Source organism: Gadus macrocephalus, chromosome 7 (genome assembly GCF_031168955.1).
Source record: "Gadus macrocephalus chromosome 7, ASM3116895v1".
NCBI lineage: Eukaryota > Metazoa > Chordata > Actinopteri > Gadiformes > Gadidae > Gadus > Gadus macrocephalus.
The window spans coordinates 19,961,044-19,978,600 of record NC_082388.1 but is presented as its reverse complement, the minus strand read 5'-3'; the positions used below and the strand labels follow the sequence as shown (position 1 = coordinate 19,978,600).

Here is a 17,557-nt window from a genome sequence, read left to right as displayed (position 1 = left end):
TCATGAATGTTATAATTGTAATCAGAATTTCACATTCAATAACAATCTCCCAGTCTGCAGATTACAGTGTGGCTGTTAACAAAACAACTAATAAATAATTTTAAAAAACACATCAAGAATTGAATAAGTAATCCGATTTCAATGGCATTCTACCTATTACCTTTGTGATGATATTGCACAGCTGTGTGACATTATAGAAGGAGGATATTTGGAGAAATATAAGTGACAGCCATTCTCAAGCATAGAAAAATGCAAATGTATTCAAAAAAGTCATTGAATGTTTGCTAATGAAAAATCCCGAGTCGAGATAGATTCAGATATATTCTATATAGTGACATACAGCAAACTGCATCCTGCCCTGTGTGGACCCCAGTGGAAGCGAGGCGAACTGCATCTCTTGGTTAGGATGAATGTAGCATTCAGGACGGCATGACTCGATCTGTAAATCAGACCCCCACCAACCACGACGTGAGGAAACACTGTCAACACTGTCTTCGGTGATATGTAATGTTTCACTATCCAGCGATTGGCTAGATTCCACCCCCAGGAGACTAAAGCACCGTCTACATCACGTCGCACTTTGTGTTATGTTTGTTTAGATGCTTCAGGATTTGCTATAGTCGGCAGATGTAGCCTAGATTTACAGGCCTAAATTAGTATATAACCGATTTCCAGGGCAATAACTATTAGACGCAGCGTTTGTCAAACAATGCATGCACCAAATAGATCTGTGATGTTAGGTTACCGATGTTTGTTTTAGCCTACTTTTTAATCCACATGTCTATGCACTCATGGATTTAAAGAAATGTGTCCAGAATTGAATTGGGCGGTTTCGTGTGCAATCAGTAGGCCTATTACAAAAAGTCACTTTTTCAGTTGCTCATCTTGAATTGTGTATGTTGTGTCCTGTGTACTTAATGTAAGCAACAATCACCACGGGCAAAATTCAAGTTCGTGACCTTCTATGAGTAGCCTACCCCGATCGCAGAAAGAAACCTCACTACACGCTGAATAGGCTAAATACCGTGACTTCTGTAAAACAAATCTTTATTTGGCAAGATGCTTGTTTCTTTCTCCATTTTCTTTATTTATTTTAGTTTATCTGTATATATTATTTTATCTTAATGACTTATTATGGGACCTGAAGCAGAAATCGAATTCAAGATAAGATTCAGGAAGAAGAATTTCGTTCCAAATAATTGTGTCCAACAGCAACATTGCCCTCTTGTGGACAGAATAAATATCGGTGGTAAAGGTGACAGTCAGTAAACCTGAATCACCAATCACTGATAACCCTTTCTTAAATTGACTACTAATTACATTTATCCAATTCTTATGTAAATATGAAGTAAATAAAGTCAGGTGTTTTTATGTTTGATATTTACAATTATTGATCAATGTCTAACTCACCAGTAACCTCTAAATTTCCATACAAGGTCAGAACATGGCTGTCGACAACAGACCACCAGCATTCATCACATTCACGTCAAACTGTGGAGGACATTTTTTTTGGGGAACAGCCATTTTATTAATCAAATTTTCGAACTGTGTGTTAGTTTCTCTTTATTCCAGTGCCACCATAGTGAACACTCATGTTAAAAATAAAAAGTGACATTTTTTTTTGTTAAAATGTAGAATCATAATGAAGACAGTTAATCTTAGAAGAAGTAATCATAGAAACTGACAGAAGTGACCTCACAGCATTTTAGATTAAAGTCTCCCATCAGGACTAACTCCAAACAGAAACAGAAAACACAAAGAACAAACAATAAAAAGGCCAGGGTATAGACGAAACAAAATAAGAGAAAATAAAAACTAAAACAGCTTTTTAAATATCCACTTTTTTTTCCGGTATCTCCCATTAGACTTTAGGTTTGGTTTGAACGGTGGCGGGAGGGGGAGGGGCTTCTGTTGGATTGTCTCACGTTTTATTTATTTCCCTGTAGAGCAGCATTGCCGCTCACAGCAACAGTAGATCTACTAAGAAGGAATGAGAGCCACGTGGACTCTACCTAGTGCACTGAGGGAACGGGGGAACTGGGGGAGGGGGCTAGGGAGGGTGGGTGGAGCAGAGGGGGAGTCAGGGGGGGGGGGCTAGGGAGGGTGGGTGGAGCAGAGGGGGAGTCAGGGGGGGGGGCTGGTAGGGTTGGGGGTCTCTATCTGGACACTCCCTACTACTGGGGGAGAGAGCTAGGGAGGGTTGGGGGAGCGGAGGGGGTGTCAGGCGGGGGTAGGGGGGCTCTATCTGGACACGCTCTAGATATGGGGGGGGGTCTCGGGGAATGCAGGCTCTTTCGGCTCCGAACCCTCCCTTGTTGTCAGCCCTCAGCGTCATCATCGCTCACTGCCCCTGCCCTTGAGCAACAAACTCAACGCACGACACCTGAATACAGAGCCCGGAGTGCACCCCGCCCCGTGTGTGTACACGCATAACATACCTCTTCATTTTTTTTATCTTCTCATCAATACAGTACAGCATAGAGCAAATAATTTTTCCATATAACCTTTTTCCATATTTCCATATTTTTTTTTCCTTTTCTTCATATTGCACCATCGGAGAATGGGACACAAAGAGAGAGAGAGAGAGAGAGACAGAGAGAGATCAACAGAGACTCCATTTCCTAATCAAAACGAGATATGTGCAAACATGACTAAGGACTTTATTAACCAAATCAATTATTCCCTGTAATATCCACAAATAAAAGTGATTTCTCTTTTTATATATATATATTTATATTTATAGTAATAAGAATAATAAATCTTCACATTGGATCATTTCATAGTGTGACAAAATGCTCGACTGGGATTGGCCCAGCCGTGGTCGGAATCCTCTTTGTCTTTTAATTGGTCAGTCCCCATGCATCCATAGGAAATAGATTTTTTTTTTCTTCAAAAAAAGTAACAATTTGAGAGCAGCTTGGACTGGTGTCAATTGCTTTCATTCCAAGAGTTCTCTCAACTTTCATTCAGTGTTTCAAAAAGGTATTCCATAGGAAAAAAATTACTCCCAAATCGTCATCTTCCACTCCAGAAAAATAATAATAATAAAAAAAATCAACCACGTCCGTTGTTTTTTATGAAAACATCGAAGCAATGGTCATAATAACCAATCATTTGGTAATCAATAATCGATAATCATTACTAGCCGACAACTAACAATGACTAATCACTGTTTAATTATTAAGAATCAACAGTTAGAATAAATAACGCTCCCTTGTTTACTCAATTAGTTTGGCAGGGCTCCCCTTGGGAGTCAGTTTTCCCGTGAGTGAATTCCCTCAAGTGAAAAAGAAAACAAACGAAAGACGAAAAACGAAAGCTCTAAAAAATAAATAAAAAGGAGATTAGTAAAAGTGATCCCTCCTCCCCCTGGAAGAGGAAGAGGGCCATATATATATACAGGACCTGCGTGGTGAAAAGTCACTTTACTGCACTTGAGTGTAAAGTCCAGTGTTTTCAGGCGTAGAGTGCAGAGCCACGCCCCCACCCCACCCTTGGCTCCGCCCTTCACCCCCTAACCCCGCCCTCCCGACCTCCCCACCTCCCAACCCACCCCCGGCCCCTCCTGTTATACCAGCGTGTAGGACTTTGCGTAGGGGTTGTTGCTCTGTTTGAGGTGTCCCCGCGAATCCAGCAGGGACTCCTGCGAGGTGCTGAGCTTGGCGGCCTGGGCCAGCTCCGAGCCCTCCCTGTGGGGGAGCGTGGCGGCCGCGCCGGGCTGCCACTGGGCCACTGGGTCCCTGCTGCTAGCCCGCGGCGGCGGCGGCGGCTCCGATGGCGTGGGAGGAGCCATGCGGGAGGGCCTCTTCAGCGAGCGGCTCTTCTGGGGCTCCAGGCACGCCTGGCCCATGGCCGAGCCCTCGCCGCTCGACGTGGCCCTGGACGACCCCGAGCAGGTCATGCCGCGGTTTAGCAAGAAGTCCATGCGCAGATACGGCGGCAAGTGCACCAGCTCGCCACCTAGTGGACAGGGGAGGGAATGGAGGTTAGTGGACAGGGAATGAACTGATGACCAACGCAAGTTAGCTTACTTTACTTTCCGACTGGAAAATTGGGTGTGTTTTGGGTTAACTACATTTAAAGATATAACCGAATATAAAGATTTATACATATATATATATATATTTTTTTTTAAATTAAATAGACATGTACTGTACACTACACTGCACAAACACGCTTACACGCATAGTCGTGTACACACAAAAACAAACAGTCCTCAACAGGGATGGGCAACTTTCATGATAAAGAGGGCCACGTTTTTCATTATAACCATCGGAGGGCCACATGACTGCACACTTCAACTAAACGTGAGCTGAGAGAAGCTACACAATTTTGAATTTGGTAGACATGATTTCCTGTATTCTGGTGTATTTTGGGGATGGCCACTACCTAAAAAATCATCCAGAATCATAACCTATGTACGGTATGTTAATTGAACCAACATACATTCATTTCATGTTTTCCATGCTCAAACAGCCACATGAATGGTCAGTATTTTTATCAGTGCAAAGGGCTCACATACATCATCATTCAATGATGTCAAAAAACTGAAAAACAGTGGCCCAACATTAAGTGCAACAACTCAATGAACTCAAACCCAACAAGCAGTTGTAGTAGTTGTAGTGGCGACTTAAGTGGATATCTTTAATGACTGATATCGCTTCTAAGCAAACTAGACGCATGGGTTTGCCTTCGAATTCTATGAATTCTTCTCATCTTTCTTCTCATCTTTCATGCGGCCCGTGGGCCGCATGCTGATGTCAGACTTAGATGTCAGACTTAGGCCCAATCTCAATACTTCCCCTTACCCCTTATCTTCCCCCTTACCCTTGAAGTTGCGCGTTCATGTGAGAGCTAGTGGTGTCTCAATACCCAATTTGATCAAGATTAAGGGATAAGATTGAGTGCTATGTACCCCTTATTTTTAAGATGATTTGAGAGCTCACTTGGGCCGAATCTCGATTCTTCCCCTTGTCCCTTTTGCTTTGTCTTTGTCTTTGTCTTGGTTAAGACAAAGACAAAGACAAAGCAAAAGGGGCAAGGGGAAGAATCGAGATTCGGCCTAATAATATGATTCCAAACATATTATCCTAGGCCGTACCTTCTTCTGCTGTTTCCAGAATGCTGTTTTCAGTTGCTCACACATGTACACTGAATGTTCTATGTTCTATTGCAATCTCCCAGCTGTTTGAGGTGAACCATGTGAATTAACATGTTAAACCCATCTCTCATCCAACCCTTAAAAGTGTCAAACATAAAACCCCACAAAATAGATCGATTATTTCCCTGAAAACAATCCAAACCCCCGGCCCTTCTGAATGCCAAACATGAGATTGCTCAGGGTAAGAGCCTCAGACTAAGGTTGCGGTTTTAGTGTCGGCGTCATCACTGGTGGTCTGCGATTAGGAACGAGCCATGAATTCATTATGAATCCATCGTTAACAGCAGCACTAGGTGGGGGCGGTGTATGGCGGCCTTTAAAGGACCAGGGAACGGCCTCTGGGCTCCGGGCGGGGTTGGGAGAGGGGGTAGTGGGGGACTGGGGATGCGGACGGGGGGGGGGGGGGGGGGGGTGGTGTCAGCCTCACCCGGTCTGTGGGCCTTGGGCGCCGCCATGTTCATGACGCGGCTGACGTCCTGGGGCTTGGGCGGCGAGGCGGTGAAGCGGCAGATGCCCGACTCGGACGGCGTGCTGGAGGCGAGGCTGTCCGTGTAGTCGTTGGTGCCCGCCGTCATCTGCTCCGACGACGTGTCCGAGATGAAGCACTCGGTGATGGTGAACTTGGCGTGCCGCAGCTGCTCCTCCATCTTGGCGTGCTCGTAGGCGCGCGCCAGCTCCTCGTACGTGGAGGACGCGCTCTCCGTGGACACCATGCTGCTGCGGGCGCGGTCTGAGGGGGGGGGGGGCGGGGCGGGGTGTGGGGGAGAGAGGGTGAGGGGGGGGGGTGAGGGTTAGTGGGAGTGAGTCGAGTGTGTCATGTCACGTGTGTCAGTCAAGAAGCAGAAGTAGTTAGACTCATGGTTAGACTAGTGGTTATACTAGTGGTTAGACTAGTGGTTAGACTAGTGGTTAGACTAGTGGTTAGACTAGTAGTTAGAGTAGTAAACTGTTAAGTTTTAGGACGGGGGGAGGATGGAACTTAGTTTCCTGCTGTCTGTTTCATGCTCCTACGTAATGCAGGGTTGAATCAAATGGAATATGATCAAATATGATCTAATCGTAGCTAATCTAATGTAATATGTTCAGAAAGAATACAATTTTATCCAATCTAATGAAATGTAATTACATAGAATACAATTGAATACAATCTATCTAATAGAATACAATGTAATTGAATCTGATATAGTAGAATCCAATCAATTAAATATAATTTAATTGTATCTAATATAATCAAATCGCAAGCAATCAAACTAGTAGAAACCAGTCTGATCTACTCTAAAGAAATATAACATGATATAGTACAATATAATGCAACATAATAAAATACAATATTCTGTTATATACCCAAATTTAATATATTCCAATCTAATCTCACAGTGAATACAATCTAATCCAACCCAATCCAAGGACCAGAGACAAGCCTTGCAACACCTGCACCCTCCTCCCCCATGCACACGCTCCCCACCCGTGTCCAGGCTCCAGCCCCCGCCCCCCCGTCCCCCCGCCCCCCAGCCCCCCCTTACCTGTGTCCTGGGAGGGGCTGACGCTGTAGCTGTCGCTCTCCTTGTCCACGGAGCCCGCCACCCTGGGGGTGGGCAGCCTCCAGTCGGTGCTCAGGGTGTGGGCGGAGACGGGCGGGTGGGGCCGGTTCAGCGTCCACTGGCTGGCGTAGCGGTTGCGGGCGGCGGGCCCGGGCTTGGCGGTGCGCCGGGCGGTGGGGTCTAAGGGGTGGGGGGGGGGGAGTGAGAGGTGTGTCCAGAGTTTCACTTTAACACTTATGTGGTTTCACCCGCCAGAGTGGACCGATTTTTGCGGCCAAGCAAATTGTTTTGACATGTAACCCTGAATTTTTGTTTACCTGCCAAATGGTCAAATCTATCTGCCATTGGCTGGTGGCAGGTGTTAATTTTGGACCCTGGATATGCAACAGAAAACATATATATATAGTCATATTCATTCATATCATGTTGCTGTGACATGTACGTGTTTGTGTTTGTGTCTGTGTCTGTGTATATGTGATCGTCAAGGTTTTTTATCATCTGCGGACTCATCTGCTCGCTGAAACAAAGCTGACGCGTGACCCATGATCCTTGAACCCTTGTTGGTGCAGCATTAGCATCTCATGTGCTATTTAATGTAGTTGTTTGAGCTTTGTTGTGCTCGGTATGTCGTACATTAACAGAGAGTATGAATGTACTTATTGTAAGTCGCTTTGCATAAAAGCGTCTGCCCTAAATGTAAATGTAAGAGAGATACAGATTAAAATACCAGGAAATATAGGTTACGTTGTAAATAAAGGTTCTGAAAAGGGTCAGCAAGTTCTAAAAACTGCCAGGGGTTGTGTTTAAAAAACTAAGGAGTAAAGTAGAAACGTCCGTACTGGACTTACTGGTGCCTGGTCTGGCATCAGACACGTCCACCAGCGGCCCGGTGGCCTGGGACAGGGACTGGTAGTGGACCGTGTGGGTGACGGTGGACGACTTCTGCTTCTGGGTCTCCCCGAAGTCGTTGTCTGTGAGCAGCACCGTGGAGCGGTCGTCTGTGGGGACACAGCAGGGACAGAGAGCAGGGACAGAGAGGAGGGACAGAGGGAAGGGAGAGAGGAGGGACAGAGAGGAGGGACAGAGGAGGGACAGAGGGAAGGGAGAGAGGAGGGACAGAGAGGAGGGAGAGAGGAGGGACAGAGGAGGGACAGAGGGGAGGGAGAGAGGAGGGACAGAGGGAAGGGAGAGAGAGGAGAGACAGAGGGAAGGGAGAGAGGAGGGACAGAGAGGAGGGAGAGAGGAGGGACAGAGGGGAGGGAGAGAGGAGGGAGAGAGAGGAGGGACAGAGAGGAGGGAGAGAGAGGAGGGACAGAGGGAAGGGTGAGAGGAGGGAGAGAGAGGAGGGAGAGAGAGGAGGGACAGAGGATGGACAGAGAGGAGAGAGAGAGAGAGAGGAGGGACAGAGAGGAGGGACAGAGAGGAGGGAGACAGAGAGAAAGGCGTGAGCAGGTACCGCCAACAGAGTGTGTTCTCAAGTGACACATAGATTCAGTTTGAATAAAGGAAGCGAGGCGGACACTGACCAACGGTCTCCATGGTGTCCCTCTCCTCGATGAGGAGCTGGGCTCTGGGGATGTCGATGTGCATTCGCAGGGTCTGCTGCTGCTTGTTGATTGGCTCGGCGGGACGTGTGTTTTTACTGGGGGAGCACAGAGGAGGGGGGGGTTTGAGATACAGGACGCCGTCGAGGCAGAAACATGTACATGCATGGCTGCAGATGTATAGATATGGTTGCAGTAGAGTTTATTCCAACATTGTCTGAATTGACTTTGCACAGGGATCTTACCTCATCAGCATTTCGGCCAGACTTTTTGCATCTAGAATGAAAAAGCAAACAAGCAGAACACGTGACTTCACAAAGCGATGTGCAGCTAAATAAAAGTCCCTGGGATAAACGTGACAGCCGTGGTTACCATGAAGACCATCTTAACAACCACAATCACCATGACAACCGTGACCACCACCATCACACCGGACAACCTTCACAGCGTCAATCACCATGAGTACCGGGATCACCACGAATGACAACCGCGGCCGTGACCACCACAATCACCATGACGACCGGGGTCACCCTCGACGACCACTGTGGGCTTCAGGTTCTCACCTCGCAGTCTCTTGAGCCTCTGCTCCCTCCTCCGCCTCCGGAGCACCAGCAGGCCGATGAAGATGAAGACGATGCCCACCAGCACGCAGGAAATGGTCACCATCATCTTCAGCCCGTCGCCACTGCTGGCCACGCCCGCACTCACGTTGGGCGCCTTCACCAGCGGAGCGATGGTGCCTGGGCAGAGGGAGACCGCGTCACGGGAGTCCTACGCTTTTACACACTGAACAATGCATTAGAGGACGGCGTTATGAATATATATTAAAGAACATTAAAGAACAGAAGCTTTCTTTAATAGAAACTGAAATGTCCCCGAGGGCCTTTACTCTTCTGTATGTCCTTTACCATAACCGGAATTCCCCGTCAGGGATTATTAAAGTACATCTTATCATAGATGGTCCGCAGGCGAAACCGGTCCAACGCAAGTGCCGCTTTGTGATACAAATCTATCGGAGAACCCGCAGAGTTCAGCGATTCTCTTCTCCCTGACATCACCATCGAGAGTCTAACTTCAACATCCGAGAGAATGGGCGAGGGGGACTCACTGCCGTCGTAGCTCAGCGTGGCGAACTTGACCCTCTTCTCGGCGTAGCCGGCGCTGTTGTGCACCTTCATCTGCAGCTCGTACCAGGTGGCCTCCTGCAGGTCGTACAGGATGTAGCTCTTGGTGAGCGAGGTGCGCTGCGCCGTGGTCCAGGTGGGCGAGTCCACCGCCCGGTACTCCAGCGTGAAGGAGCTGATGGGGCAGCCGCCGTTGTTCCAGCCGTTCAGGTTGAGGCGCACGCGCGTGGCGTTGATGCTGGTGAACAGCTCCTGCTCCTTGGAGTACTGGGGCTCTGGGGGGGGAGAGAGAGAGAGAGAGAGGGTGAGAGAGAGAGGGTTAATGGCTGCTCTTCTTGACCATGTATTACCAAGTTCGGAGATATCCAACGCAAGACTTTGAGTTAGCGTGTGTGACAAGACTCCCAGAGAAAGCAGAATAATGATGAACAAATATTATAAGGTGAGACTGTTAAGAAAGAAATGAAATGATGAAAGAAATGATATGAAGGCTGTTTTCCAGCCTGGAATACCTCTGTAATGACCGCAGCCCAGGTCAGTACATCCAACAACACAACAGAACAACAACAAAAGTGTTCAAGCGTATCCAAAATGGCCAAGGTGCTGATGTTTACCTTTCCCGTGGGTCTTGGCCTCGATGATCTCACTGATGCGCCCTGGCCCCACTGCATTCTGGGCGGTGAGGGTGAACTTGTACCAGGTGCCGCACTTGAGGGTCTCCAGGCGGTAGGCCCGCTCGCTGGGGCTGATGGCGTAGTTCCCCCACTGCTCACTGTTGTCCTCCGAGTACTGGAGGATGTAGCCTGGGACCACGGGGGGAAACCACACACACACACGGTGAGGGTTCTGCCATCCATCAAGCTGTGATGCCCATGGTCACATCGGCAATTGAGCCCAGGTGTCATTTTAGATTTTTTAAAGTCTAAATTTCTAACATGTAATATTTTGTGATAAATGTTTGGAATGTGGTGACGATCATTTTATAAAGGTAGAGTCCCTTAGACAGGGGAATGTTCCTAATCTCTGGACGGACAATTATTTAAAGAAATTTGACACACATGCAATATTGTACAGGCATGCACACAGAGACACACGCGCACACACACACACACACACACACACGCACGCACGCACGCACGCACGCACGCACGCACACACAGACACACGCACACACACACACACAGCAGCAGCTTTAGAAGGAAAACAGAACATCGGCTGTGGTCTTTCTGCCTGACCTCTGATGGAGCTGCCTCCGTTGTCCCCCGGGATCCAGGAGAGGGTGATGGACGTGGTGGTGGTCTTGGTCACGGTGAGGCGGGGCTGGTCAGGTGGAACTGGAGGCGGGGGATAAGCAAGCAAAGCAGACCAAACTGTCACACGCCACCTCAACGTGATCACCAGAGAGCCGCAACAACAGAGACCCGGTTCCTCAGACTTACCTTGGACCTGCAGGTTCAGGATGATCTTGTCCGGCCCAAAGCTGTTACTGGCCACGCAGGTGTAGTTCCCAGAATCCTCGGCTTTCACCGTGCGTATGACCAGGCTGCCGTTGCCGTGGACGCTGCGTCGGCTGTCAATCACAACAGGCGCTGGGGTTCCATTGCTGGAACACGAAACAGGATTGGTCGGAAATTGAAAACACGGGGACATACTCGAAAGGACACGCCTTGGATGGACGTTAATTGAACATTAATTACAACATTAATTGAAGTTAAAACAGTGAGGTGGCGTCTGCCCGTCCGTCCCCCGTCTGATCTGAGGCTCTGAGGGTCTGGGCTCTCTTGGGGGTCCGGTACTCACTTGTCCTTCAGCCACTTGATGGTGGGGGCGGGGTCTCCCACGGCCTTGCAGGGCAGCACGATGTCCCTCATCCAGGGGGTGGTCACCGTGCGGTTGAAGGTCAGGATCCTGGCCGGCGCTGCACCCAACAGACAACGGTCGACGTGGTCAGAGCCGGCGCCCGAGTGACGATAAATTGCAGCTGTTTCAATGTGACTACATCTCTGCTACCTTTCTAAGGTTCCACCGATACAATCACGCTGGGTAAATGAAGTGCAAGGGATGATTGTATCCTGAATGAAAAAAATACTACATCGCAATAAATGGATGATAAAGAAAAAGACGAAAATAGAACATTCATTATGAATATCTTCTGTCTTGCTGCAATAATAGCAAGGTTAGGGGTGGGTTAGGGGTCATCGATGTGGGTCTGTGAGGGGGTGTGTGAGGAGTCATCCTCCTGGCTCTCCTCTTCTGAGCAGAACGGGGAACTGGGAGTGTAATGTGGGGGGGGGGGGGGAGAGGTCGTTCATCACCCACACTACAAGACAGGAAGTCAAAGACGTCCAGATAGCGACTCCGGGCCGCAGCTCTGGGTGCCAGGAGAGCGGGGTGGGGGTGGTGGGGGTGGAGGAGGGGGTGGAGGGGGTGGTGAAGGGGGCGCTATCATCGCTAACCATCAGCTTATCTGCACCTAGCGAGCGCGTGAAGAGCCGACAGGGTCAAAATGGCGGCTTATTAACATTTGTCTGACGTTCCCGTGACCCGTTTGGTTTTCATTCCCTGTGCCTGTACCTGTACACCTATGGGATCTCCTTGGTGCATCTGGGGATTATGGGAAATCTAGTAGGCATTTGTGAAACCTTGACGTTGACCGTATCCCACAATTATTACCGATGCCGTCGGTATGCTTAAAATATACAGAGGTTGTAAATAATTCACCATTTTCACATGATGGACCGAAAACCCACATGTCGAAAAAAAAGTGCTCTGAAACGACATGTGTTGGATTGAGATAAGACGTGAAACGAGATGAGTTCCAAGCAGGTCTTATCTAATTACCATCTCTCTATTTTCAGCTCTCTGCCACAGTTTACAGATAGATGGCATAAACACATTTATTCCCCAGCTTAGCAATACCGGTTCACTTTTGACGATAACGGCTAGGTCTGTGGTGGAACCAGTTTGAAAACACCTGCATGATCGGTGCCCAGCCATTTGGGAGACACTTAAACCCAAAGCGACCTACTCAAAACATGGCTTTAAAAAAACAGCTACAACAAGATAGCCTGCATAAATCCGTAATCGAACCCGGTACCTTTCCAGGTACTTCGCCACCACACAACCCTGCCTGATCTCGGGTTAACTGGCTTCCGGGACTCTCCACCTACCCTCTGCCATTGGCTTGACGGTGATGATGTCGCTGGCGTTCCCGCGGCCCGCGGCCGTCACCGCCACCACCCAGATGCTGTACTGCCGGTTCCGGGACAGGTTGGGGATGCGGTAGAAGAAGATGTCGGGCGCGGCCTCGAACTCACTGCTCACCTGCGAGGAGGGAGGAGGGAGGAGGGGGGAGGGAGGAGGGAGGAGGGAGGAGGGGGGAGGGAGGAGGGGGGAGGACTTTGTAACGTGATCACCAAACTGAGGTCAACCAAATGATGAAATCAGAGAAAGAATCTGATGGAGATCATGCGCTGAATGTTAATAGATTTAAGAGAAAAATATTGTGAAGTGCATTTTATTCTGAGGATAAAATAAAAGAGATTGATTGTAATCCCAAAACATTCTGCTAAATGTAATTAGTATTAAAATAAATATGAAAAAAAAAAAAGAATGACATTGCACTCGTTTTCATCACATTCAAGTGTGTGTGGTAAAATAAAATACGTTATTCTGTGTTTACTTTCAAATGCCACCACAAGGGGGATTAACTGCCTTCATTGAGTGGGTACAGCTGGAACTGTCTCCTTTGTATTTCTAGATTTAAATGCAGTAGAAGCTAGGCTCCTTTTGTAGTAATAGATAGTAATACAGTTGAAGCTAGGCTCATTATTTGTAGTTCCAGATGTAAATACAGTTGAAGCTAGGCTCCATTTGTGGTTCTAGAGGTCTTGTTCAGTGGTCCCTACCGTAGGATGTGGGTTGGAGCAGAAGACGGTGTACTTCCTGATGATGCCGTTGACCTTCAGGGGGGGCAGCCAGGACACGAAGACCACCGAGTTGGACGCTGCAGCGGCCTTCACGCCGGCCGGGGGTCCAGGAACTGGGAGGAGCCGGGAGATTGAACCACAGTTTAGAACCTGGGGCCGAGAACCTCTGGGACTATGAGCTGCAGGGATTGAGGGTCAGGGGTTTTCTGCCTCGTACATTAAGTGAAAAAAGTAAACAGCCAAGCATGTATTCTCAACTAGAAAAGTTGTCTTTTATGTGCATATGTTGTTAGTTATCTTGTAATAACTTCTGATACGGGATATGAGCCAGTTCCAAAAACAGTAGCAGCTACTATGAGCTATATTGTACTACAATATAGTAATTTTGAATGCTTTTAAAAGTGACTTACATTGAATTCAAAGAAATGTATTTCAGTGGCAGCTGGCGAGTACACAGTGAGCTTCTTGCTCAAAAATGCCCAGAGGTATGCTGCAGTTTCGGGGATCGGGTCTAGGGATTGGCGCTGGGTCCCACTAAACAACGCTGCCTCGTTTATTTCGACTTTGCCATACTGGATCGACTTGACTGTCGGACCGACTAGCCTCGGACCTACCATCCTCCTTGGTGCGTGTGTAGATCTGCTCGCTGCGCACGCCGTCGCCCGCCCTGGTGAAGGCCAGCACCTGGATGCTGTAGTTGGTGTACTTCTCCAGCCCGTCCAGCTCCAGGGAGGGGTTGGCCGTGGTCACGTTGCGGATCTCGCCCAGCTCTGTGTGGGACAGTGGAACAGAGGTGAGGTTCATCCACATCCACTCAGTCTTTTGCGCTGTTTGTGCAGATAGTTCGTTTTGTAGATATTTTTGAAGCGCGTAGGGGCTAGGCATCTTCCCCAAGGATGCCCTTTATAGGTTAGCTGTGGATGTTGGGATTCAAACCGGGAACCCTCAGGCTGGGGGTCAAACTCCCTAGCCCCTGCTAGACTATGCTGTGTGTGAATAAACACAGCTCTATGATAAGCTGCAGTCCCTATGACAAGCCTACGTACCTCGAAAAGATATGAGCAATGTACCATTATAGAGTGGATTACATATCTATATATCTATATATCTATATCTATATATAGGCTACATATCACAACACAGCCTTGTACATATTGCTGTATTCAATCACAGAGTTGTTGTTCAATGCCCCCCCCAGTCAAGGCCTGCTGCAGCAGTCCTTGACAACGCGCTCCTCACAGCTGCTGGAGGGCTGGATGATTTATGATGATCTGGCGTGCTGACTACCAGCACGTCTTTACTTTTGACTTTTGCAATTCGTTTTTTTATATCCCAAGACTTAATCTCCATAGTTTGATAGAAAAAAATAGAAAAAATATCAAACAAATATTAATTTAGTTTTGGTAATAACATTTGAATTACTCCTGGTACCCCTGGACATAGTGGGTTCCACCCGCGGACACAGCGTGGTTCCTCGTGTTGAACTGTTGCCATGCAGACTAACCCCCACCTCCTCCTTCACCCCTCGCTGTCAAGTCAGGAGCCGTCACGCCCGGTGGGCGGGGAGGATGTGATGTGACAGTCGGAGGGGGTCAAAGTTAACGGCGCTGTCACAGCCCATCACACTGTGGAGAACCCTGGCATGTGACAGTAGCATGCCACGCTGTGTGGCGGTCCTCTGTGGGGCGACCAAGCCTCACTGTAACCACCTCGCTCTCCCTCTGCAGTGGTTTAAATGGGGTTAAATGGGCCCTATTCACCTAGCGGCCATCTTGGTTCTAAATGTTGTGCATTTGTGTGTGTGCGAGAGTGTGCGAGTGTGTCTATGTGCGTGTGTCTGTGTGCGTATGTGTTTGGGGTAGTGTGTGTGGCTATATGCATGTGTGTTTGGGGTAGTGTGTGTGTGTGTGTGTGTGTGTGTGTGTGTGTGTGTGTGTGTGTGTGTGTGTGTGTGTGTGTGTGTGTTTGTGTGTGTGTACGTGTGTACGTTTGCACACAGGTGTGTGCATGTTTGTGTATGTGTGTGTATGTGTCTACCTCCATCGGGCAGGTTGGCCCAGTAGATGACCCTGAACCCCATGAGGTTCCCGTTCAGGGCCTCTTTGGATGGGGTCAGCCAGGAGAGAGAGATGACCTCTGGGGAGGAGGCCGACGCCTGCACGTTCTCCGGGGGCCGGCTGGGAACTGGAAAGGACCAAAGGAAAACATTCACATCACAGTGGAAAGACGTGTTTGATAATAACATGGTTTGGACTGAACCCCCCCGCAGTACTGTGAGGTCTCCACCAGGTGTCACTACGTCATCACACTGTTTCTCAGACAGGCGGCTCATTGCTTTACATGCTCTACAACAAGACATATGCATAATAATTGATGTGTATAAACTGGGATGTGGACGTTTTAAATGGACGTTTAAGTAGAGACGATTATGCTGTATCTGTTAACTCGGCAAGAGAGGCATTCACCAGCAGCAAATTCTAGACCGGAAGCACTTAACAAATGTCCAAGATGACTGTCAAAACTGTCAAGTGCTTGCCAAATTACCGATATTCCTTTCTATCCATACTGTAGTGTGACCCGTCCGAAGGCTTGTCAACTGAATAACATGGAGACCCAATTCTTGTCTTCTCACATGTTTGTGCAGATGATTGTGGCATTGTATTGTTCCTGAGATTATGCTCCGCTATAAATGCCCTTCATCTTACTACCTGTTACTAACAAGACTGAGTCCCAAACTAGGTCACCTCTGGTCATTTTGTATTCATCCTGTTTCTATATTGTAGCACTTACAGCAGTTAGCTTATTTAATAAATTGAATGGTCATCACAGTCTATGGGTTGTATCTTCATCGTTGAGCGCACTTTCAGTCAGGCGCTTTGTACAACAGCGTCCACTTAATAAAGGTCACATGATGTCACTTCCTGTCATGCACCGGTCGGCCCAGGACTCCAACCCCGTCCCGTGCTCACCGTCCTCCAGCGTGGTGGAGGCCACCTCGGTGGACGAGGGCCCCGTCCCGGCGCTGTTGCTGGCCTGCACCACCACCCCGTACTGGGTGTACTTCTTGAGGTTGTCCAGGACCAGGCTCTCGGCGTTGTCCCCCGTGGACTCCATGCTGATGACGCTGAACTGGTAGTTGCCCCCGGAGCTGTACTCCCGGTAGCCCACCTGGTAGCCCTTGATGGCCCCGTTCTGAAGGTGCTTCTTGGGGGCCTGGAGGGGGAGGAGAGGGGTGGGGATGGATAAGGTTAATGGTTAGTGAGTTGGGATCTTGTTGCTCTACAGGATGGATAAATAGGTAGGTGGATAGAATTATGGCTTTTTATTTATCAATCATTCAATCAATCATGCTGTCTGGATCTATCTACCAGTATTTTAAGTCTGTGGTCAATGTGTGGCTACTCTTGACCACTACACTCTGAAAGACGGGGCGACACACACACACACACACACACACACACACACACACACACACACACACACACACACACACACACACACACACACACACACACACACACACACACACACACACACACACACACACACACACACACACACACACACACACACACACACACACCTCCTCGCAGCCTACAGCATGCTTTAGCTTACCCTCCATGAGACGCGGATGCTCTGGGAGGAGAAGGCCTCCAGCTGCACCTCCTGAGGGGGTCCGTCCGGAGCTGGGGGGGGGGGGGACAGGTGTGGATGAAACACGATCAGCCCTGTCCTCATGCATCGTGCTCTGTATGGGTCCTGAACGCCACCAAGAACCCCCCCTCCGTCTGGCCCTCGGCCAACTCCCTGTCAATCACCCGCCCACGCGTCTCCACGTACAGATTCATATTCACGGCGCCGTTACAAACCCAGCGTCAGCTGTTGTGTGTGATGAGCGCACACCGAGAAGTCATCTGTGTGTGTGTCTTTGTGTTTCTGAGGGGATGGTTCTGTGTGTGTTAGTGTGTTTGTATGTGTGTGTGTTTCTGAGGGGGTGGGTCTGTGTGTGTTAGTGTGTTTGTATGTGTGTGTGTGTGTTTCTGAGGGGGTGGGTCTGTGTGTGTTAGTGTGTTTGTATGTGTGTATTTCTGCGGGGTGGGTCCGGGCTGGGGGGAGTCGTGATGGGGGTGGGAGGGTGTGTTATCATCGGGAGGGGTCCGGCTTCAGTCTATTGACCGCAGTGTGACATTTACTACTAGGGCCGCTAATTGAAAAGTTGTGCTTTTAGTGCAGGGTCAGCGTTCAATAATGCAACAGA

The 17,557-nt window shown here is 48.7% G+C and overlaps 1 protein-coding gene across 1 annotated transcript in view; it reads right to left on the bottom strand.

Annotated features, from left to right (window-relative positions):
* Positions 1 to 1,503: 1,503 nt before the first annotated feature.
* The window catches only part of dscama (Down syndrome cell adhesion molecule a), a 36,906-nt gene continuing 20,852 nt past the window's right edge, over positions 1,504 to 17,557 (bottom strand). Inside the window, exons 4-22 of the mRNA XM_060056487.1 lie at positions 16,915 to 17,106; positions 16,269 to 16,512; positions 15,337 to 15,483; positions 13,914 to 14,069; positions 13,279 to 13,412; positions 12,541 to 12,694; positions 11,171 to 11,288; positions 10,810 to 10,973; positions 10,606 to 10,704; positions 9,985 to 10,173; positions 9,355 to 9,645; positions 8,810 to 8,986; positions 8,492 to 8,522; positions 8,229 to 8,344; positions 7,542 to 7,700; positions 7,020 to 7,076; positions 6,685 to 6,882; positions 5,589 to 5,891; positions 1,504 to 3,960 (exon numbers count right to left, since the gene is read on the bottom strand). Coding sequence (XP_059912470.1) covers positions 3,569 to 3,960; positions 5,589 to 5,891; positions 6,685 to 6,882; positions 7,020 to 7,076; positions 7,542 to 7,700; positions 8,229 to 8,344; positions 8,492 to 8,522; positions 8,810 to 8,986; positions 9,355 to 9,645; positions 9,985 to 10,173; positions 10,606 to 10,704; positions 10,810 to 10,973; positions 11,171 to 11,288; positions 12,541 to 12,694; positions 13,279 to 13,412; positions 13,914 to 14,069; positions 15,337 to 15,483; positions 16,269 to 16,512; positions 16,915 to 17,106 — 3,321 coding nt within the window. The 3' untranslated portion in view covers positions 1,504 to 3,568. The remainder of the gene's footprint in view (positions 3,961 to 5,588; positions 5,892 to 6,684; positions 6,883 to 7,019; positions 7,077 to 7,541; positions 7,701 to 8,228; positions 8,345 to 8,491; positions 8,523 to 8,809; positions 8,987 to 9,354; positions 9,646 to 9,984; positions 10,174 to 10,605; positions 10,705 to 10,809; positions 10,974 to 11,170; positions 11,289 to 12,540; positions 12,695 to 13,278; positions 13,413 to 13,913; positions 14,070 to 15,336; positions 15,484 to 16,268; positions 16,513 to 16,914; positions 17,107 to 17,557) is intronic.